The following is a 15,576-nucleotide window of genomic DNA, read 5'->3' as shown; positions in this document are numbered from 1 at the left end:
AAAAGCATCTGCTGCCAGCAAAAAAATGTGTCAGTATAAGGATGAGGAATGGCATTAGTGATCGCTTCTCCCCATAAAATGAGAAGGTGATCGCTGCATGTAAATCCAGAAGTCTCCTTCACTGACGATCGCCTGCAAAATGAGCCTGTGTAAAGGGGCTTCAAGTCCTGGAAAACCCCTTTAAGGGCTCATGCACACAACCATTGTTATTTTGCGATCCGAAAATTACGGATCTGCAAAGCACAGATACCAGCCGTGTGCATTCCACATTTTGCAAAACGGAACGACCGGCCCCTAATAGAACATTCCTATCCTTGTCTGTAATGCGGTCAATAATAGGACATGTTCTATTTACTTGTGGAACGGCTATGCGGACATACGCACACGGAATCATTTGCATTTTTTGGCGGCCCTATTGAAGTGAATGGTTCCACATATGGGCCACAAACCAAAAAAAAACAAAAACGTAACAGACACGGAAAAAAAAGATGTTAGAGTGTATGAGCCCTAATTAAGATGCTGTTGATTAGACTGAGTTCACAGATATAAAAAAAAAAAAGACAAAAATTCATCACCGATTTGCTTGGGGTAAGTTCACCTCGGCGGTGGAACTTCCGTTAGGAGCATCCACTTTAGATCCCAGCATGAATGCGGATCAAAATATTACTGCCATCAGGCGCCATTGGTGTCATATCACAGATCCAGCGCTTGCCCACGCCAGAGCAGAAAAACATTCTGCAGATGTGAAACATCTCTGAGAATGTTATTTACTATGATAACTAAAACACAGAATTGTGGTCAGAATTTGGCAGAGGGAACATCATCAAACATCTCCACTGACAAATAGAGTCAGCGTCTGACGTCACCAGGGACCGTCAACAAGACAAATACAGGCTTACTTGGCAATTCGCAGTTTTCCGACTTCACCCCTTCCTGTGGCTTTTGCCCACTGCTGAGCCAAGTACTTTGGAAGCTGCAAAAAGAACAATTATCCAGTAAATATCACATAAATCTAATGAAATAAAACACATTCCTGTAAAAAACACATATCTCTGTCTATGTAAACCAAACTGACGGTGCCGATTAGCAATGCAGATCATCCAAGTGCAAGCAGGCTAAAAATACTAGATTTAGCCTCTGCTGCTGATGGATGTCTATTCTATTTGAATATCAAAGGAACATTTGCAGGAGAAATGGGAAAAGCATCAAAGCATATGACTGTTTATCTGCTCAATGCCACTTTCCAATTTCTGACTAAGAATTGACAACAATTCGCCACAGGACTTTGAGTGCTCTGTACCAACAAACGGACATGGCGGCATCTGACGGTCAGCACAGTGCTTTCCTAAACGGGATCCCTCTCCAACATAGAGATTGCATTATTCTGTCTTCTTTTACATACGATGGGGGTCATTTACTAAAGTCTTGACACACCAGTCTTAAAGAGGACCTTTCACTAGAATAAAACATCTAAACTAACTATACAGACATGTAGAGCGGCGCCCAGGGATCCCCCTGCACTTACTGTTATACCTGGGCGCCGCTCAGTTCTCCCGGTATAGCCTCCGGTATGTTCATAGTTAGGCTCCACCCAGGGGAACTGTCACCACCGGACATCTGAGAAGCTCTGACAGACATCCTTCAGAACCTCCTACTTAAGGTTTCTTTTGTTTTGCTTTAGTTTCCTCATCTCGTTAGCCTCTCTCAGCTGTCATGTAGTTGCACTGATTGCATCCCTTTAAATCCCTTCCCATACTGCATCACTTTGCGGTTTATACAACTTCCTGGAGTGTATGCATGCTGGATGCTACTACTGAGTCTTCTACAGATAAGTTTTGTTCATTGATTTGTATTTTCCTGTTTGCTGGAATCCCAGGTGACCCTGACTCCCTCCGTATCAAGTGTAGGGAGCTGGTGGTAGTGTCCCCTCACTATTATAGGGTGTTCAGGGGTTATGCAGTCGATGTACGAGGATATGCGATCTTCTACCATTGAGAATTTTGCATAGGCTGAGCAGTTAGGGAGAGAACCAGGTCTGTTGCAGGGCTCCCCCTTTTGTTCCTTAGTTTTGGATCCAGTCAGTCGGATCTTCCTTTTGTGTCTTCTAGTGACAGGAACCTGCCGGCGTCTCATTCTCCCAGGCTGTAGCACTGGCCAATCGCAGCACTCAGCTCATAGCCTGAGAGAAAAAAAAAGCTTCTCAGGCTATGAGCTGAACGCTGTGATTGGCCAGCGCTACAGCATGGGAGATCGAGACGCCTGGAGGTTCCCCTGGGTGGAGGCTATAACGGGAGAACGGAGCGGCGCCCAGGTATAACAGTAAGTGCAGGGGAATCCCTGGGCGCCGCTCTACATGTCTGTATAGTTAGTTTAGATGTTTTATTCTAGTGAAAGGTCCTCTTTAAAGGGAATGTGTCATCAGAAAATGACCTATTGTTTCAATCATGTTTTTACGTTAAACATTTTTTTAAAGAAATTATGGTGATGTTATTTTTAATTTAATATGTCAATATCTATTTAAAGGGAACCAGTCACCAGTTTTATGGTGTCCTAACTAAGGGCAACATAAATAAGTGACTGATTCTCTTAGCAAAATGCTGGGTCACTTTCTTTAATTGACCGGGTCAATCTGCCAACATCTTGTATTGAAAAGCTCCAGCTCATAATGAGGAGTCCTGAATATTCATGAGCTCCTGACTGTCCCCGCCTACCTGCTGCTGAATGACAGTTTTTTTCCATATGAATCAGCAGCAGGTGCGCAGGGGAGTGGCTTTAGCTGTGAATTAAATATATATGCTGGACACAATGACATCACGCTGGACTCAAATCAGCTCATTAGCATGTGGCATGCGGCATCTTTGTGTGTATATTATGAGGTAACCATCTGTCACACCAGTAAGTGAATACATCTAAGGTACTTTTTAGTAGTTAATGATTGTATATAATTAGTTAGATTATAACCAAATATCCACATGACAGGTTCCCTTTAAGAAAGAAAAACTAAAATCCTGACGCTTTTGCACTGGCCACAAATCCTAATATGTGCCACTACATGTTCTCCTCAGCAGCACATTGGAGAAGGCGTCAGTCCCTCCCTCCACACTGTGCCGCTGCCACCAATGAGGAGAGAGAAGGACGGAGGAGGGGGGGGGATGGGCTTGGCCACTGCGCCACCAATGAAGATAACTAACCCATTAATACAAATACAGGAGGCGAGTGCTGGCTGCAGAAACACATAGCCGGCACCCGACCTCTATGACAGGTAGCTCCGATCCGCAGCAATTAACCCCTCAGGTGATGCACCTGAGGGGTTAATTGTCACGGATCACAGCGCCCTGTCATAGAGGTCAGGTGCCAGGTATGCGATTCTGCCGCCAGCACCTCTCTTCACAGTATTACAAAGTATAATCATTGGTGGTGTAGTGCCCCCCCCCCCCCCCAGTACTATAGTCATTGGTGGAAGTGGCCACAGGGTCCCCCTCCTCCTCATTGGTGGTGCAGTGGTAGCTTCCAATCGGAGCCCCGGCAGTGAAATTGCGGGGCTCCGATCGGTTACCATGTCAGTCTGGACACTTGTGAAGCTTCCCATGGCTACCATGGTAAACTCCCTGCTGCTGTATGCACAAAGCACAGGGCAGCAGTGACAGTGTAAAGCCCTATTCACACTAATAGATCTCTATTAGGGTGAATAGGACAAGGGATTAAAAGATCCCAGGTTCAAGCTCCTGAGGGAGGAAATAGTTATTAAATAAGTAAAAAAATATAAGTTTGAATCACCCCCTTTCCCATTTTTACATATAAAATATCTAAACAAATAAGCAGATTACATATCGCCACGTCCGAAAAGGTCAAACTATTAAAATATTTTAAAAAAAAATCTCTCCTATGCGGTGAACGCCGTAACAGAAAAAAAATTAAAAACTGCGCTATTCGCAATTTTTTTGTCACCTTGTCCCCCCCCCCCCAAAATAGGATAGGCATGTTCTATTATGGTCCAGACGTACCATAAAATGCGGAATGCACGCAGCTTTTTTGCGTGGTATCGAATGGTACTGACTGAGTATCAATACTTTTTTATGGTATCGAAACAGAATCTAATTTTTGCCATCGTGACAACTCTACTCACAACAGGTGAGATCACAGCTTATCTGCTCCCTCCTAACCTCTGCACAGGTCACAGAGCATGCCTACAAAATTCCCCCATGGAAGTCGAGTCCCATCCACACTATTGTGTCTATGTCCCATGGTGGCTGCTGTAAAACATTTCTCTAAATGCTGTTAATAACCGCTTCCTGCACGTCCACCGCTGCATCTCCCCGTCGCTCGGGTCAAAACATCCGGCAACTAGGGGGAGCAGCCAATAGCAGGCTACAACGAAGGATTGTCCCTGTTACAGCCTGCTATTGGTTGCTCCCCCTTGTCGCCAGATGTTTTGATCCAAGCAATAGGGAGATGCAGCAGCGGATGTGCAGGGATTCGAGTGTCGCGGGTGCCGGGTATTGTATACGAGGGGCCCAGGCAAGGGGGGGGGGGGGGGGTGTCATTATATGGGTTGGATAACCTCTTAAATGTACAACCACATACACCAATTCACAGCCCCAACATAGATTTTGGCATTACCGTAATTGGAGTAAAAATTGGTGCAATCTGGCACATCTAGGTTTAGAAAAAGTTTTGTGCATAGCCCAAAAAGGGGAGTTGAGCTACAATTCCACCGTAAAATTCTCAACGCAAGACAATATAAAGTCTGGCTTCTTTCACATATTAGTAGTGTTGATCGAGCACCAAAGTGCTCGGGTGTTCGGGTCGAACACCTCGGGATGCTCGAGTGCTCTACCGAGCACATTGGAAGTCAATGGGAGAACCGGAGCATTAAACCAGGCACCCCCTGCTCTGCAGAGGGTAGGGTGTTTGGTTCATAGGAAAAGGTCAGAAATTGATGGAAACCCCACCAAAATGGTTCGGGAACAGCATGGGGAGAAAGTCTGGATGCATCTTGGACTCCCAGGTCGCTGCTGGGAACGATGTTGTCCGAGTAGTAAGCCACTGTTACAGACTGACAATAATACGCACAAAACCGAAGAGAAAATCCATTTTAGATGAAAAATTGTTAGGAAACATTCTTTCCTGTATATTTACTTGTATATAAAGTGCAATTGCTGTCAAAAATTACAAGGAAGAGGCACTCCGATACAACCTGTATATAACGAAATGGAGGGCCTCATTCACATTGTGGTACAATTGTTCAGGTAGTGGGACTCCTACACTCAAAGCCTATGCACTTTGTGAAAGGGCTTCAAAAAATTACAAGGAACCGGCACTACAATACACCCTTTATTACACATAAAGGTGGGCATCATACACCTTTGAAAAATTATGATTGATGGCCTGCTGGTGACCCTTAAAAACATTATATGCGAGGGCCTGCAGGTGAGCTGACCCTCAAAAACATTATATGCGAGGGCCTGCAGGTGAGCTGACCCTCAAATACATTATATGCGAGGGCCTGCAGGTGAGCTGACCCTCAAATACATTATATGCGAGGGCCTGCAGGTGAGCTGACCCTCAAAAACATATGCGAGGGCCTGCAGGTGAGCTGACCCTCAAAAACATATGCGAGGGCAGACTAATAAGCATGTTGATATGATGGAGGTGGACGAGAAAAGGAAGATTCAACCATATACCCTTTTTTGTGGTGGAAGGGGTGCATAGGAATACAGTGTATTCAGTACATTATAAAAAACACATTTAAAGTGCCTTTATGTTCAGCCGCTTTCCTCTGGTGGAGTAGAGAAGTTAGGGGCAATCCAGTCCTTGTTCATTTTTATAAGAGTCAACCGGTCAGCATTTTCAGTTGACAGGCGGATGCGCTTAACAGTTATTAGGCCCCCAGCAGCACTAAATACCCGCTCTGACAAAACACAAGGACCTTCTGGTATTGCACCATTTTGCTCGTCCTCTCCACCACAGGAATGAGAGATGAGAAATTCTCTTTGTAGCGGGGGTCGAGAAGGGTGAACAAACAGTAATCGGTGTTGTCAAAAATGCGTCAAAAGCGTGGGTAAAGGGAGAGGCAGCCTAACATATCAGCCATGTGTGCCAGAGTACCAACAGGCAAGACTTTGCTGTAGTCATCAGGAGGATCACTCTCAATCTCCTCATCCTCTTCCTCCTCTTCTGCCCATCCACGATCAACAGATGGAATTAATTAAACTTCCATGGGTACTTCCCTCTGTAGCGGAGGCAACCATCTCCTTCTCATCATCATCCAATTTGCGCTGAGAAGACGAACTGAGGGTGGTCTGGCTATCGCCCTGTGTTATGTCTTCCCCCATTTCCATCTCTTTCACATGCAAAGCGTCGGCCTTAATTGTGAGCAGCGAGGGTTTGAGTAGACACAGTGGGATGGTGACGCTGATAATAGTGTTATTGCCACTCACCATCTGTGTTGATTTCTCAAAGTTTCTTAAAACTTCAGAGGTCAGACATCCATGCCCAATCCTAGTTTGTGAAGAGCGGAAGCTGACTGGAAAGGTGTCGACCATGTTGCAGCTGGTATTCCACTACTGCCCTCTGCTGCTCACAAAGCCTGGCCAACATGTGGAACGTCGAGTTCCAGCGCGTGCTCAAGTCGGTGAACTGGCAATTGTAAACGCTGCTGCAGCGTTGACAGACCGGCGCACCTTCACCAGTAGCTCAGGCAAATTGGGGTAGGTTTTGAGAAACCGCTGAACCACTAAGTTGAAGACGTGGGTTAGGCATGGTATGTGTGTGAGCTTGCCGAGCTCCAAAGCCGCCACCAAGTCATGGCCATTATCAGACACAAAAATGCCTGGTTCTAGATTGAGTGGCGAGAGCCACAGTTCAGTCTGGTCTCTTATCCCCTGCCACAGCTCTGCGGCGGTGTGCTATTTGTCACCTAAGAAGATCAGCTTAAGCACGGCCTGTTGACGCTTCCCCACTGCAGTGCTACACTGCTTCCAGCTACCGACTGATGGCTGACTGGTGCTGCAAGAGGATAATTCTGAGGTGGAAGTGGAGGAGGAGAAGTGGGGTTTGGAGCCACTAACGTAGGTGGTGGTGGAAACCCTGATGGAAGTAGGGCCCGCAATCCTTGGCGTCGGTAGCACCTGTGCCATCCCAGGGTATGACTCTCTCCCAGCCTCCACAACGTTCACCCAGTGTGCCGAAAGCACTTGTCCATGTGTCAGTGGTTAAGTGGACCTTCCCAGTAACTGCGTTGGTCAGGGCATGGGTGATGTTACGGGACACATGCTGGCGTAAAGGTGGGCACGGCCCACCGTGAAAAATAGTGGCGCCTGGGGACTGCGTGACGAGGGACGACCGCCGACATCAGGCTGCGGAAGGCCTCAGTGTCTACAAGCCTAAATGGCAAAATTTCCAGCGCCATTAATTTGGAAAGTTGCGCATTTAGTGCTATGGCCTGTGGATGGGTGTATTTGCGCTTGCGTTCAAATGCCTGGGGTAAGGACATTTCTGCTGCAATCCAACCGACCACCTGGTCTCACTGGTCTGACTTCGAGAGCATTGTCCTGCGCTGCCCTGCAAACTGGGACATGAAGCTAGGTATCGTGGATGATTGCTTTTCTTGTGCTCTGGCAACAGGCACAGTTTCAACGCGCCTCAGAATCACGACCACTTCCCTGTCACTTACTGCTCGCCTTCTTCCTATATATGCTTGAAAGTTTGTCACAAATACAGTAGCATAGGATTTGTAAGTGTATGCACAAAAAAATTCAATAAGGTATTTGGGATGTGGAAACGTCACCCAGGAGATATACCGCAGATAATGTCGCTGATGTCAGCAGCGGCTAATAAAAAATTATAGAGAATGTCACAGGTATTTTGGATGTGGAAACATTACACAGGAGATGTACCCCAGGTAATGTCACTGTCCGCAGCGGACACCGTCTACAGAAAAAGTACACTGGATGTCAGATATTTTTAGGCTGCGCACACGTTACACAGGAGATGTAGCGCAGCTAATGTTGCTGTCTGCAGCAGCCTAACTATTGCACGCTATTTAGCGCAGGATGCGCTAAAAATAGATATTGCTGCCACACACACACAACAGTTCTTAAAAGGACTTTTGGATCTGTAAAGTTTTAGCAATTTAGCGCAGGTTGCGCTAAAAATATATATTGCTGCTGCCACACATAACAATAGTCCTTAAAAGGACTTTTGGGTCTTTGACAAGTTTTTCTACTGAAAAAAATAAGAAAATTTCACTCCCTACACTATCTTTCCCTTCTTCAGCACAGCTCTCCCTAGCTAAGGGCTCATTCAGACGGCCATATGCTGTCCGTAAAAATGCGGATCCGTTTTTTTGCGTAGAGTTCAGCATGTCCGCAATTTTTTTTATAGCATTCGTTTTTTTTTTTTGCTGATCCATAGACTTTAATAGGGCAATGTCCTGATCTTCACTGACAAGTATAGGACATGTTTAATTTTTTTGCTGAGCCGTGCAATGGAAGAAAAGGGCCCCATAGAAATGAATGGGACAGCATCTAATCCGCAAAAAAACGGATCCACATTTTTGCGGACAGCCTACGACCGTCTGAATGAGCCCTAACACTGAGCCAAACATGTGTCCTCAGGTGGTATATAGCACCCGATGACGCGTTCCGGCCAGCCAATCACTGTAATGGCAGTAACCAACATGGCTACGGCATTACAGTGAAGGGCAGAACTTACCCGCACGTTTATTGGCTGCGTGCTGGGAGGAGACTCTAGCATTGCGCTCGAGCACAGGCGGTATTCGGCCGAATGCCGCCATGTGCCGAGCATGCTCGATCAACACTACAAATTAGTAAATCACGGACGTGTGCTGTCCGAGTTCTCCATGAACAGTACACATATCCACTGATTTTATGGAGTTCATTCACACAACCTTGTTTTACTACAGACTGTAGACTAAACCCGGCCATGGAGGACTATGAAAACCTCTGACAGAACAGGATGCATCATGTATGACCGCTGGTAAGTGATGCTCTGGAAATCCCCTTTTTCAGCCTAGCAGTGCACGTGGAATATGGATGATACATAGTGGGCAAAAACTGACAAACAGACCCCTCTCAGACATTTTTCACATATGAACTAGCGACCATCTAGTGATCGCTGACGTGTGAAACAAGCCTTAGACAAAAGTATGTATCCATGCGTCTAACTGGTGCAGGTCTAGACAACCTGTCTAAGTGTATGCCATCTACAGAAGTGGTATACCTGTTCCAGTGTGAACACAGCCGAAGTGTACGTCCACCCGGGACGTAAAATACAGCGGCAAAGTCAAGTTGTGAATTTTGTGGTTTTAGGCATCCATAATCGTGCTTAAAACCACATGAATTGTGTGCAGATTTTGCTGGCGAAATGGCTGTGGATTTCATGTTCTACATTGCAAAGAGTGAAATCCACAGTGGAGATCCGTAGCATAATTTTTTTATTTTTTTTACACACACACACAGGATGTGGATGTAGTGGATGTACCCGAAAGCTGAGTGTACAGCGTGAAAAACGCAGAATATAGTGCTTGCTGCGATTTTCACGCAAAGCATAAGTGATGCGTGAAAATCACAGCTCATGTGCACAGCCCCATAGAAATCAATGGGTCAGGATTCAGTGCGGGTGCAATGCGTTCAACTCACGCATTGCACCCGCGTGGAATACTCGCCCGTGTGAAAGGGGCCTAAGGGTCCGCCCCTCCTGCTGCAGCTGCGCTCCTCCTTCCTCAAAGGGACTCAATCCCCTAGGGGAGAGACGACCCCCCCCCCACCAGGCCTCCAGCATGGAAACGCTGGGTGACGCCATGTTGGATCCTAGCAACACGATCATCACTTCCTGTACACTGAGCCACCCTGGAAGTGACGTCACCACTCCCGCCTGCGATGCCGAGAAGGAGTGTGCACAGCCGAGCCCAGAGTCCCCTGAGGGGAAGCGGCATCGGCCACCAGATACCGCGGCCATGGAGGAAAGAGGTATACTGGGCAATGCTAGGGAACCTCGCATAAAGGTACTAGCAGGGCCTTGAGGAACTGGGAGGAATGGCCGGACACCACCCGACCCAGGTCCAGCCCTAGTAACCATGTGCCTACTTCCAATCCTTTTCCTTTCTTCAACCCTAAAAAGGGCCTCTCTTGCCAACTCCCTGTAGGGGCAGGAAGAACACTGGAGAAGGGCCTTTTAAACTCTCTTGCTTTCTGTCCCTACAGACACCTATAAGGCCAACCTCCCATGTGCCGTCATGGGGGACGTCCTGGAAAACATGTGTCGTCAAACATCTCAAATACTTATTTATTATCTGTAGGTTGTCAATGTCCAACTAAAGCCTGTATTACACTGCCCGATTTCTCAGCAGATAATCTCTAACGAGCGTTCACATTAACACTCGTTAGCAATCATCTAGCCGTATAATACTGCCGCCGATTGGCCAACGATCATTGGCAATCCAAATGTTTTGACATGCTATAAAAATTATTGTTTGCAGGTGGCAGATCGCACCCTGTCTAATAACGATCTGCTGCTGGCAAACCACTATACAGCATGGGGACGAGTGATGGCATAGCGATAGCTGCTCCCCATGCTGCGGAGGAGATTGCTGCATGTAATAGCAGTGGTCTCCTCCGCTAGCGAGCAGGCGATTGACTGGATGGAATAAAGATCTATTCCTCAGTGGTGGTCCCATCCCCGACACCCCTGCAGATCAGCTGTTCCAGGGAGCAGCCACGCTCACTGGAGCTCTGGTGACCGTGGCAGGCTCCCGACAGCTCACTAATAAGCGTACAAGGTTCGGATTATCTAAGATTCCCGTTATGGATTCCGCTACCACGGACCATAACTTATTGACATTGATGGCTTATCCTAAGGATAGGCCATGAATACTGGAAAAACTCTTTAATTCCCAGCGGTCATCAATATACAACCAGTGTCTATTAGACTGGAACTGAAACTTTTTCCCAGTAAAGGTTTCTCAGCTCAGCGCCCAGGACCAGTTGTTGGACCTACTGAAATAGACACCAATAAGGGTCAAAAACAATGGACCTCTCCAATCATTACTGGTATGAATCTGGTGGCATATACTAATGTTTATATTGCAACTTTAAAGGGGTATTCCGGTAACAAGAAGTTATCCTCTATCTACTAGATAGCGGGTAACTGTTAGACCACTGGGGGGCTGACTGCTGGGAATTCCACTGAACATGGAGGTTCTGTGTCTCCCATTCAAAAGGAAGTGCTGGTTGAGCATGTGTACCACCACTGTGCACAGCTGTCTCCGACAGTCCCATAGGGAATGTACATATACTGAAATAAGGACCTGGTTCAAAAAGTCAGACCCTCCAAAGATGTGTCACTTCCCCAGTATCCAGTTGATGGGGAATAGCTTCTCATTACTGGAACACCCGTCTAATATTCCCAGGGCCGGACTGGCCATGGTCCTACAGGGATACTTCCTGGTGATTAATGCCCAGGGGGCCTCCTGAGCCCTCCGCAGAGCCAGGGTAAGTAACGATCTGAGAATCCCCTCCTAACTCCAACTGTATTCACATCCTAAGGCTACTTTCAGACTTGCAGCAGAGTGATCCAGCAAAATGTATGCCAACTGAAGGCATTTGTAAGACTGATCAGGATCCTGATCAGTCTCAATAATGCCCGATCCGTCAGAAAAATGCATTGAAAATGCATTTTTTCACCTTTTTTTCGGTCTGCGCATGTCCGGCATTCTGGTATTTTGCACTAATACTAGGGATCGACCGATATTGATTTTTTAGGGCCGATACCGATAATTTGTGAACGTTCAGGCCGATAGCCGATAATTTATACCGATATTCTGGGAATTTTCATTTTTGAGAAAAAAAAAAAATTCCTACACAAATCTGCTGAAAATTAATATGTTTATTGTTAATGTGTATTTTTTTGTTTATTGTTAATGTGTATTTTTTTTTATAAGTCTTTTTCATTTATACTTAATATTTTTGTGTTTTGTTTTTTTTTACTAACTTTTAGCCCCCTTAGGGACTAGAACCCTTGTCCTATTCCCCCTGATAGATCTCTATCAGGGTGAATAGGATCTCACACTGTCACTGCTGCTCTGTGCTTTGTGCACATAGCAGCATGGCGCTTACCATGGCAGCCAGGGCTTCAATAGCGTCCTGGCTGCCATGGTAACCGATCGGAGCCCCAGGCTTACACAGCTGGGGCTCCGATCGGAGGAGCAGGGGAGAGGGGATCCTGTGGCCACTGCCACCAATGAGTAATACTGGGTGGGGGGGGGCGCACTGCGCCACCAATGTTTTTACTATTGGCCGGGATTGGGGTGGGGGCGCACTGCGCCACCAATGATTAATACTGGGGGGCTTGGGGGGGGGGGGCGCACTGCGCCACCAATGAAGATAAGTCTCTCAATCATTCATATACAGGAGGCGGGAGCTGGCTGCAGAATCACATAGCCGGCTCCCGACCTCTATGAGCGGTAGCTGCGATCCGCGGCACCTGAGGAGTTAACTACCGCGGATCGCAGCTATCGCTCATAGAGGCCGGGAGTCGGCTATGTGATTCTGCAGCCAGCTCCCGCCTCCTGTATATGAATGAATGAGAGACTTATCTTCATTGGTGGCGCGGCGGCCACAGCCCCTCCCCTCCACTTGTCTTCTCTCCTCTCACTGGCGGCAGCGGCAGCACAGGGGGAGGGAGACAATGCTTCCTTCTCCCCTGTGCTGCGGAGGGAACACAGAACGCGCTGAGAGCAGCGCGTTCTGTGTTCCCCATACGTTATCGGTATATCGGCAAAATAGATGCCGATACCGTTCAAAATCCTCAATATCGGCCAAACCGATAATCGGTCGATCCCTAACCAATACATTCCTATAGAAAAAAAAATCCGGAACCGGCATTCAGGCAAGTCTTCAGTTTTTCTCGCCGGAGATAAAACCGTAGCATGCTGCGGTTTTCTCTTTTGCCTGAAAAGTCAAAATTACTGAACAGAAGACATCCTGAACTGAATGCTCTCCATTCAGAATGCATGGGGATATGCCTGATCAGTTCTTTTCCGGTATATAGCCCCTGTGACCGAACTCAGTGCCGGAAAAGAAAAACGCTAGTGTGAAAGTACCCTAAGTAGTGTTGAGCGAACTTGGGTTTTAAGTTCGGCGTCTAAAGTTCGGGTTATCGAAGAATCGCGTTATGGATTCTAAATTCTGTTATGGCCCGTGGTAGCGGAATCGATAACGCGATTCTTCGATAACTCGAACTTTAGACGCCGAACTTAAAACACAAGTTCGCTCAACACTAACCCTAAGACAACTGGAGTCAGAGGACAGAATGTGGCAGCTGGCCCTGGCCACCACAGAGGGGCAGTTTTTGGGGAGGTATTTGGCACTGCTGGGGCAGTATTTCCTGATGCACTGTGGTATTTGGCTCTGTTGGGGGGTATAATGTGCCACAATACGGGACTGCTGGCCCTGCCTACTTGTGTTGTCACTGCCTTCTGTCCGTGTGGCCCTACTACAAAATAGGGCCACTTCAAGTTCCCAATCCACCCCGAATATTCCTTTAAAATATTACTGGCTGTCAGAGCCATAAGTGCTTCATCAGTGGTAACAGAACAATGATAATCAGTTCCAGTCTATTCAGATAACTGGAAAGTAATGCTAATAACATAACCGGCCAGAGATTTCCTACTGAAGACATTGAGGGATGTGGAGCTGCTGAGTGGATTCCCAGACCACTCACCTGTAGGCTGCACACACCGTACAGGGAGAGGCACACAGCCACCACACACAACCAATCAGGATGCTACTTTCATTCTCCAAAGTGACTCTGAACAATGAGAGCTGAGCTCCGATTGGTTGCCATATGCAACTGCTCCACATTCTCCTCCATAATTCCCGGCATTGCACAGTGACCTGTCCTCACAGGCGATAGCCCCGCATGATGGCTACCTGATGACCGAACAGGGACACAAAGCTAAAATACGTATAATACCCTGCAGCCACACTGTGCCTCCAGCCTCGGCATTAGACTGGTATTGGCTCAGGCGCCAGTCTCTCACCTTAACCAGCCACATGCCGGTATTCTGCTTCGCTCCGCTAAGATCCACGTCTCCTTTATCTGCAGACATGTCGGGGACTCGTTCTCCTGCTAGCACTCTGCTTCTACCGGCACATGGGGGAAGACTAAAGACGGTGCACACAATATACGGAGCGTAGGAAGGGACAAACTTCCTGATGCGTTTATACTGCCCCTACTGCTTCTACTGGAGACAGAGCTGCCAGAGAGACAGCGCCTCTGTAAGGACAGACAGAAGCACAGTGCCCCCATACACCAAGCCAAGTACCACAGACCCCTATAAACCGTGTCAGACACCTCATCAAGACAGGGTTACCCCCTATAAACCATGTCAGACCTCATTAAGGCAGAGATACCCCCTATAAACCGTGTCAGACCTCATCAAGACAGGGTTACCCCCTATAAACCATGTCAGACCTCATTAAGGCAGAGATACCCCCTATAAACCGTGTCAGACCTCATCAAGACAGGGTTACCCCATATAAACCGTGTCAGACCTCATTAAGACAGGGTTACCCCATATAAACCGTGTCAGACCTCATTAAGACAGGGTTACCCCATATAAACCGTGTCAGACCTCATTAAGACAGGGTTACCCCATATAAACCATGTCAGACCTCATTAAGACAGGGTTACCCCATATAAACCGTGTCAGACCTCATTAAGACAGGGTTACCCCATATAAACCGTGTCAGACCTCATTAAGACAGGGTTACCCCATATAAACCGTGTCAGACCTCATTAAGGCAGAGATACCCCCTATAAACCGTGTCAGACCTCATTAAGACAGGGTTACCCCCTATAAACCGTGTCAGACCTCATTAAGGCAGAGATACCCCCAATAAACCATGTCAGACCCCAATAAGGCAGAAATACCCCCTATAAACCATTTCAGACCCCATTAAGGCAGAGATACCCCATATAAACTGTATCAGACCCAATTAAGGCAGAGATACCCCCTATAAACTGTCAGACCCCATTAAGGCAGAGATACCCCATATAAACAGGGTCAGCTCATGCACACAAACATATTTTTTTCCCATATCCGTTCTTGTTCTTTGCGTCCGTATGCAGAACCATTCATTTCAATGCCCCCCCCCCCCAAAAAAAAACGGAAATGACTCTGTGTGAATTCTGTATCCGTATCCTGAATACAGAATGCATAGTACAATAGGGCTGGAGGGGTTAAAAAATAAATAAATGGTGATGGATCATGTGGAGGACCATGTGACGAGCATAGTGACGTCATCAAAGGTCCTTTTCGTCACAGAAGACAAAAGAGATGCCGGCTGCGCGAAGTGGATTAAGGTGAGTTAAAAAAATATATATATTTTTTTTTAACCCCTCCAGCACTATTGTACTATGCATTCTGTATTCAGAATGCTATTATTTTCCCTTATAACCATGTTATAAGGTAAAATAATAAAGATCAGGTCCCCATCCCGATCGTCACCTAGCAACTGTGCGTGAAAATCGCACCGCATCCGCACTTGCTTG

At 46.9% G+C, this 15,576-nt stretch overlaps 1 protein-coding gene across 1 annotated transcript in view; it reads right to left on the bottom strand.

The window, feature by feature from the left end:
• Positions 1–14,195, bottom strand: part of GTF2F2 (general transcription factor IIF subunit 2) — a 233,466-nt gene extending 219,271 nt beyond the window's left edge. Inside the window, exons 1-2 of the mRNA XM_040425433.1 lie at positions 14,063–14,195; positions 900–973 (exon numbers count right to left, since the gene is read on the bottom strand). Coding sequence (XP_040281367.1) covers positions 900–973; positions 14,063–14,131 — 143 coding nt within the window. The 5' untranslated portion in view covers positions 14,132–14,195. The remainder of the gene's footprint in view (positions 1–899; positions 974–14,062) is intronic.
• Positions 14,196–15,576: the final 1,381 nt, after the last annotated feature.

The sequence above is a fragment of the Bufo bufo genome, chromosome 3, assembly GCF_905171765.1.
Source record: "Bufo bufo chromosome 3, aBufBuf1.1, whole genome shotgun sequence".
Classification (NCBI taxonomy): domain Eukaryota; kingdom Metazoa; phylum Chordata; class Amphibia; order Anura; family Bufonidae; genus Bufo; species Bufo bufo.
Note: the sequence above shows the minus strand (reverse complement) of the source record. Positions and strands in the feature narration are given on the sequence as shown.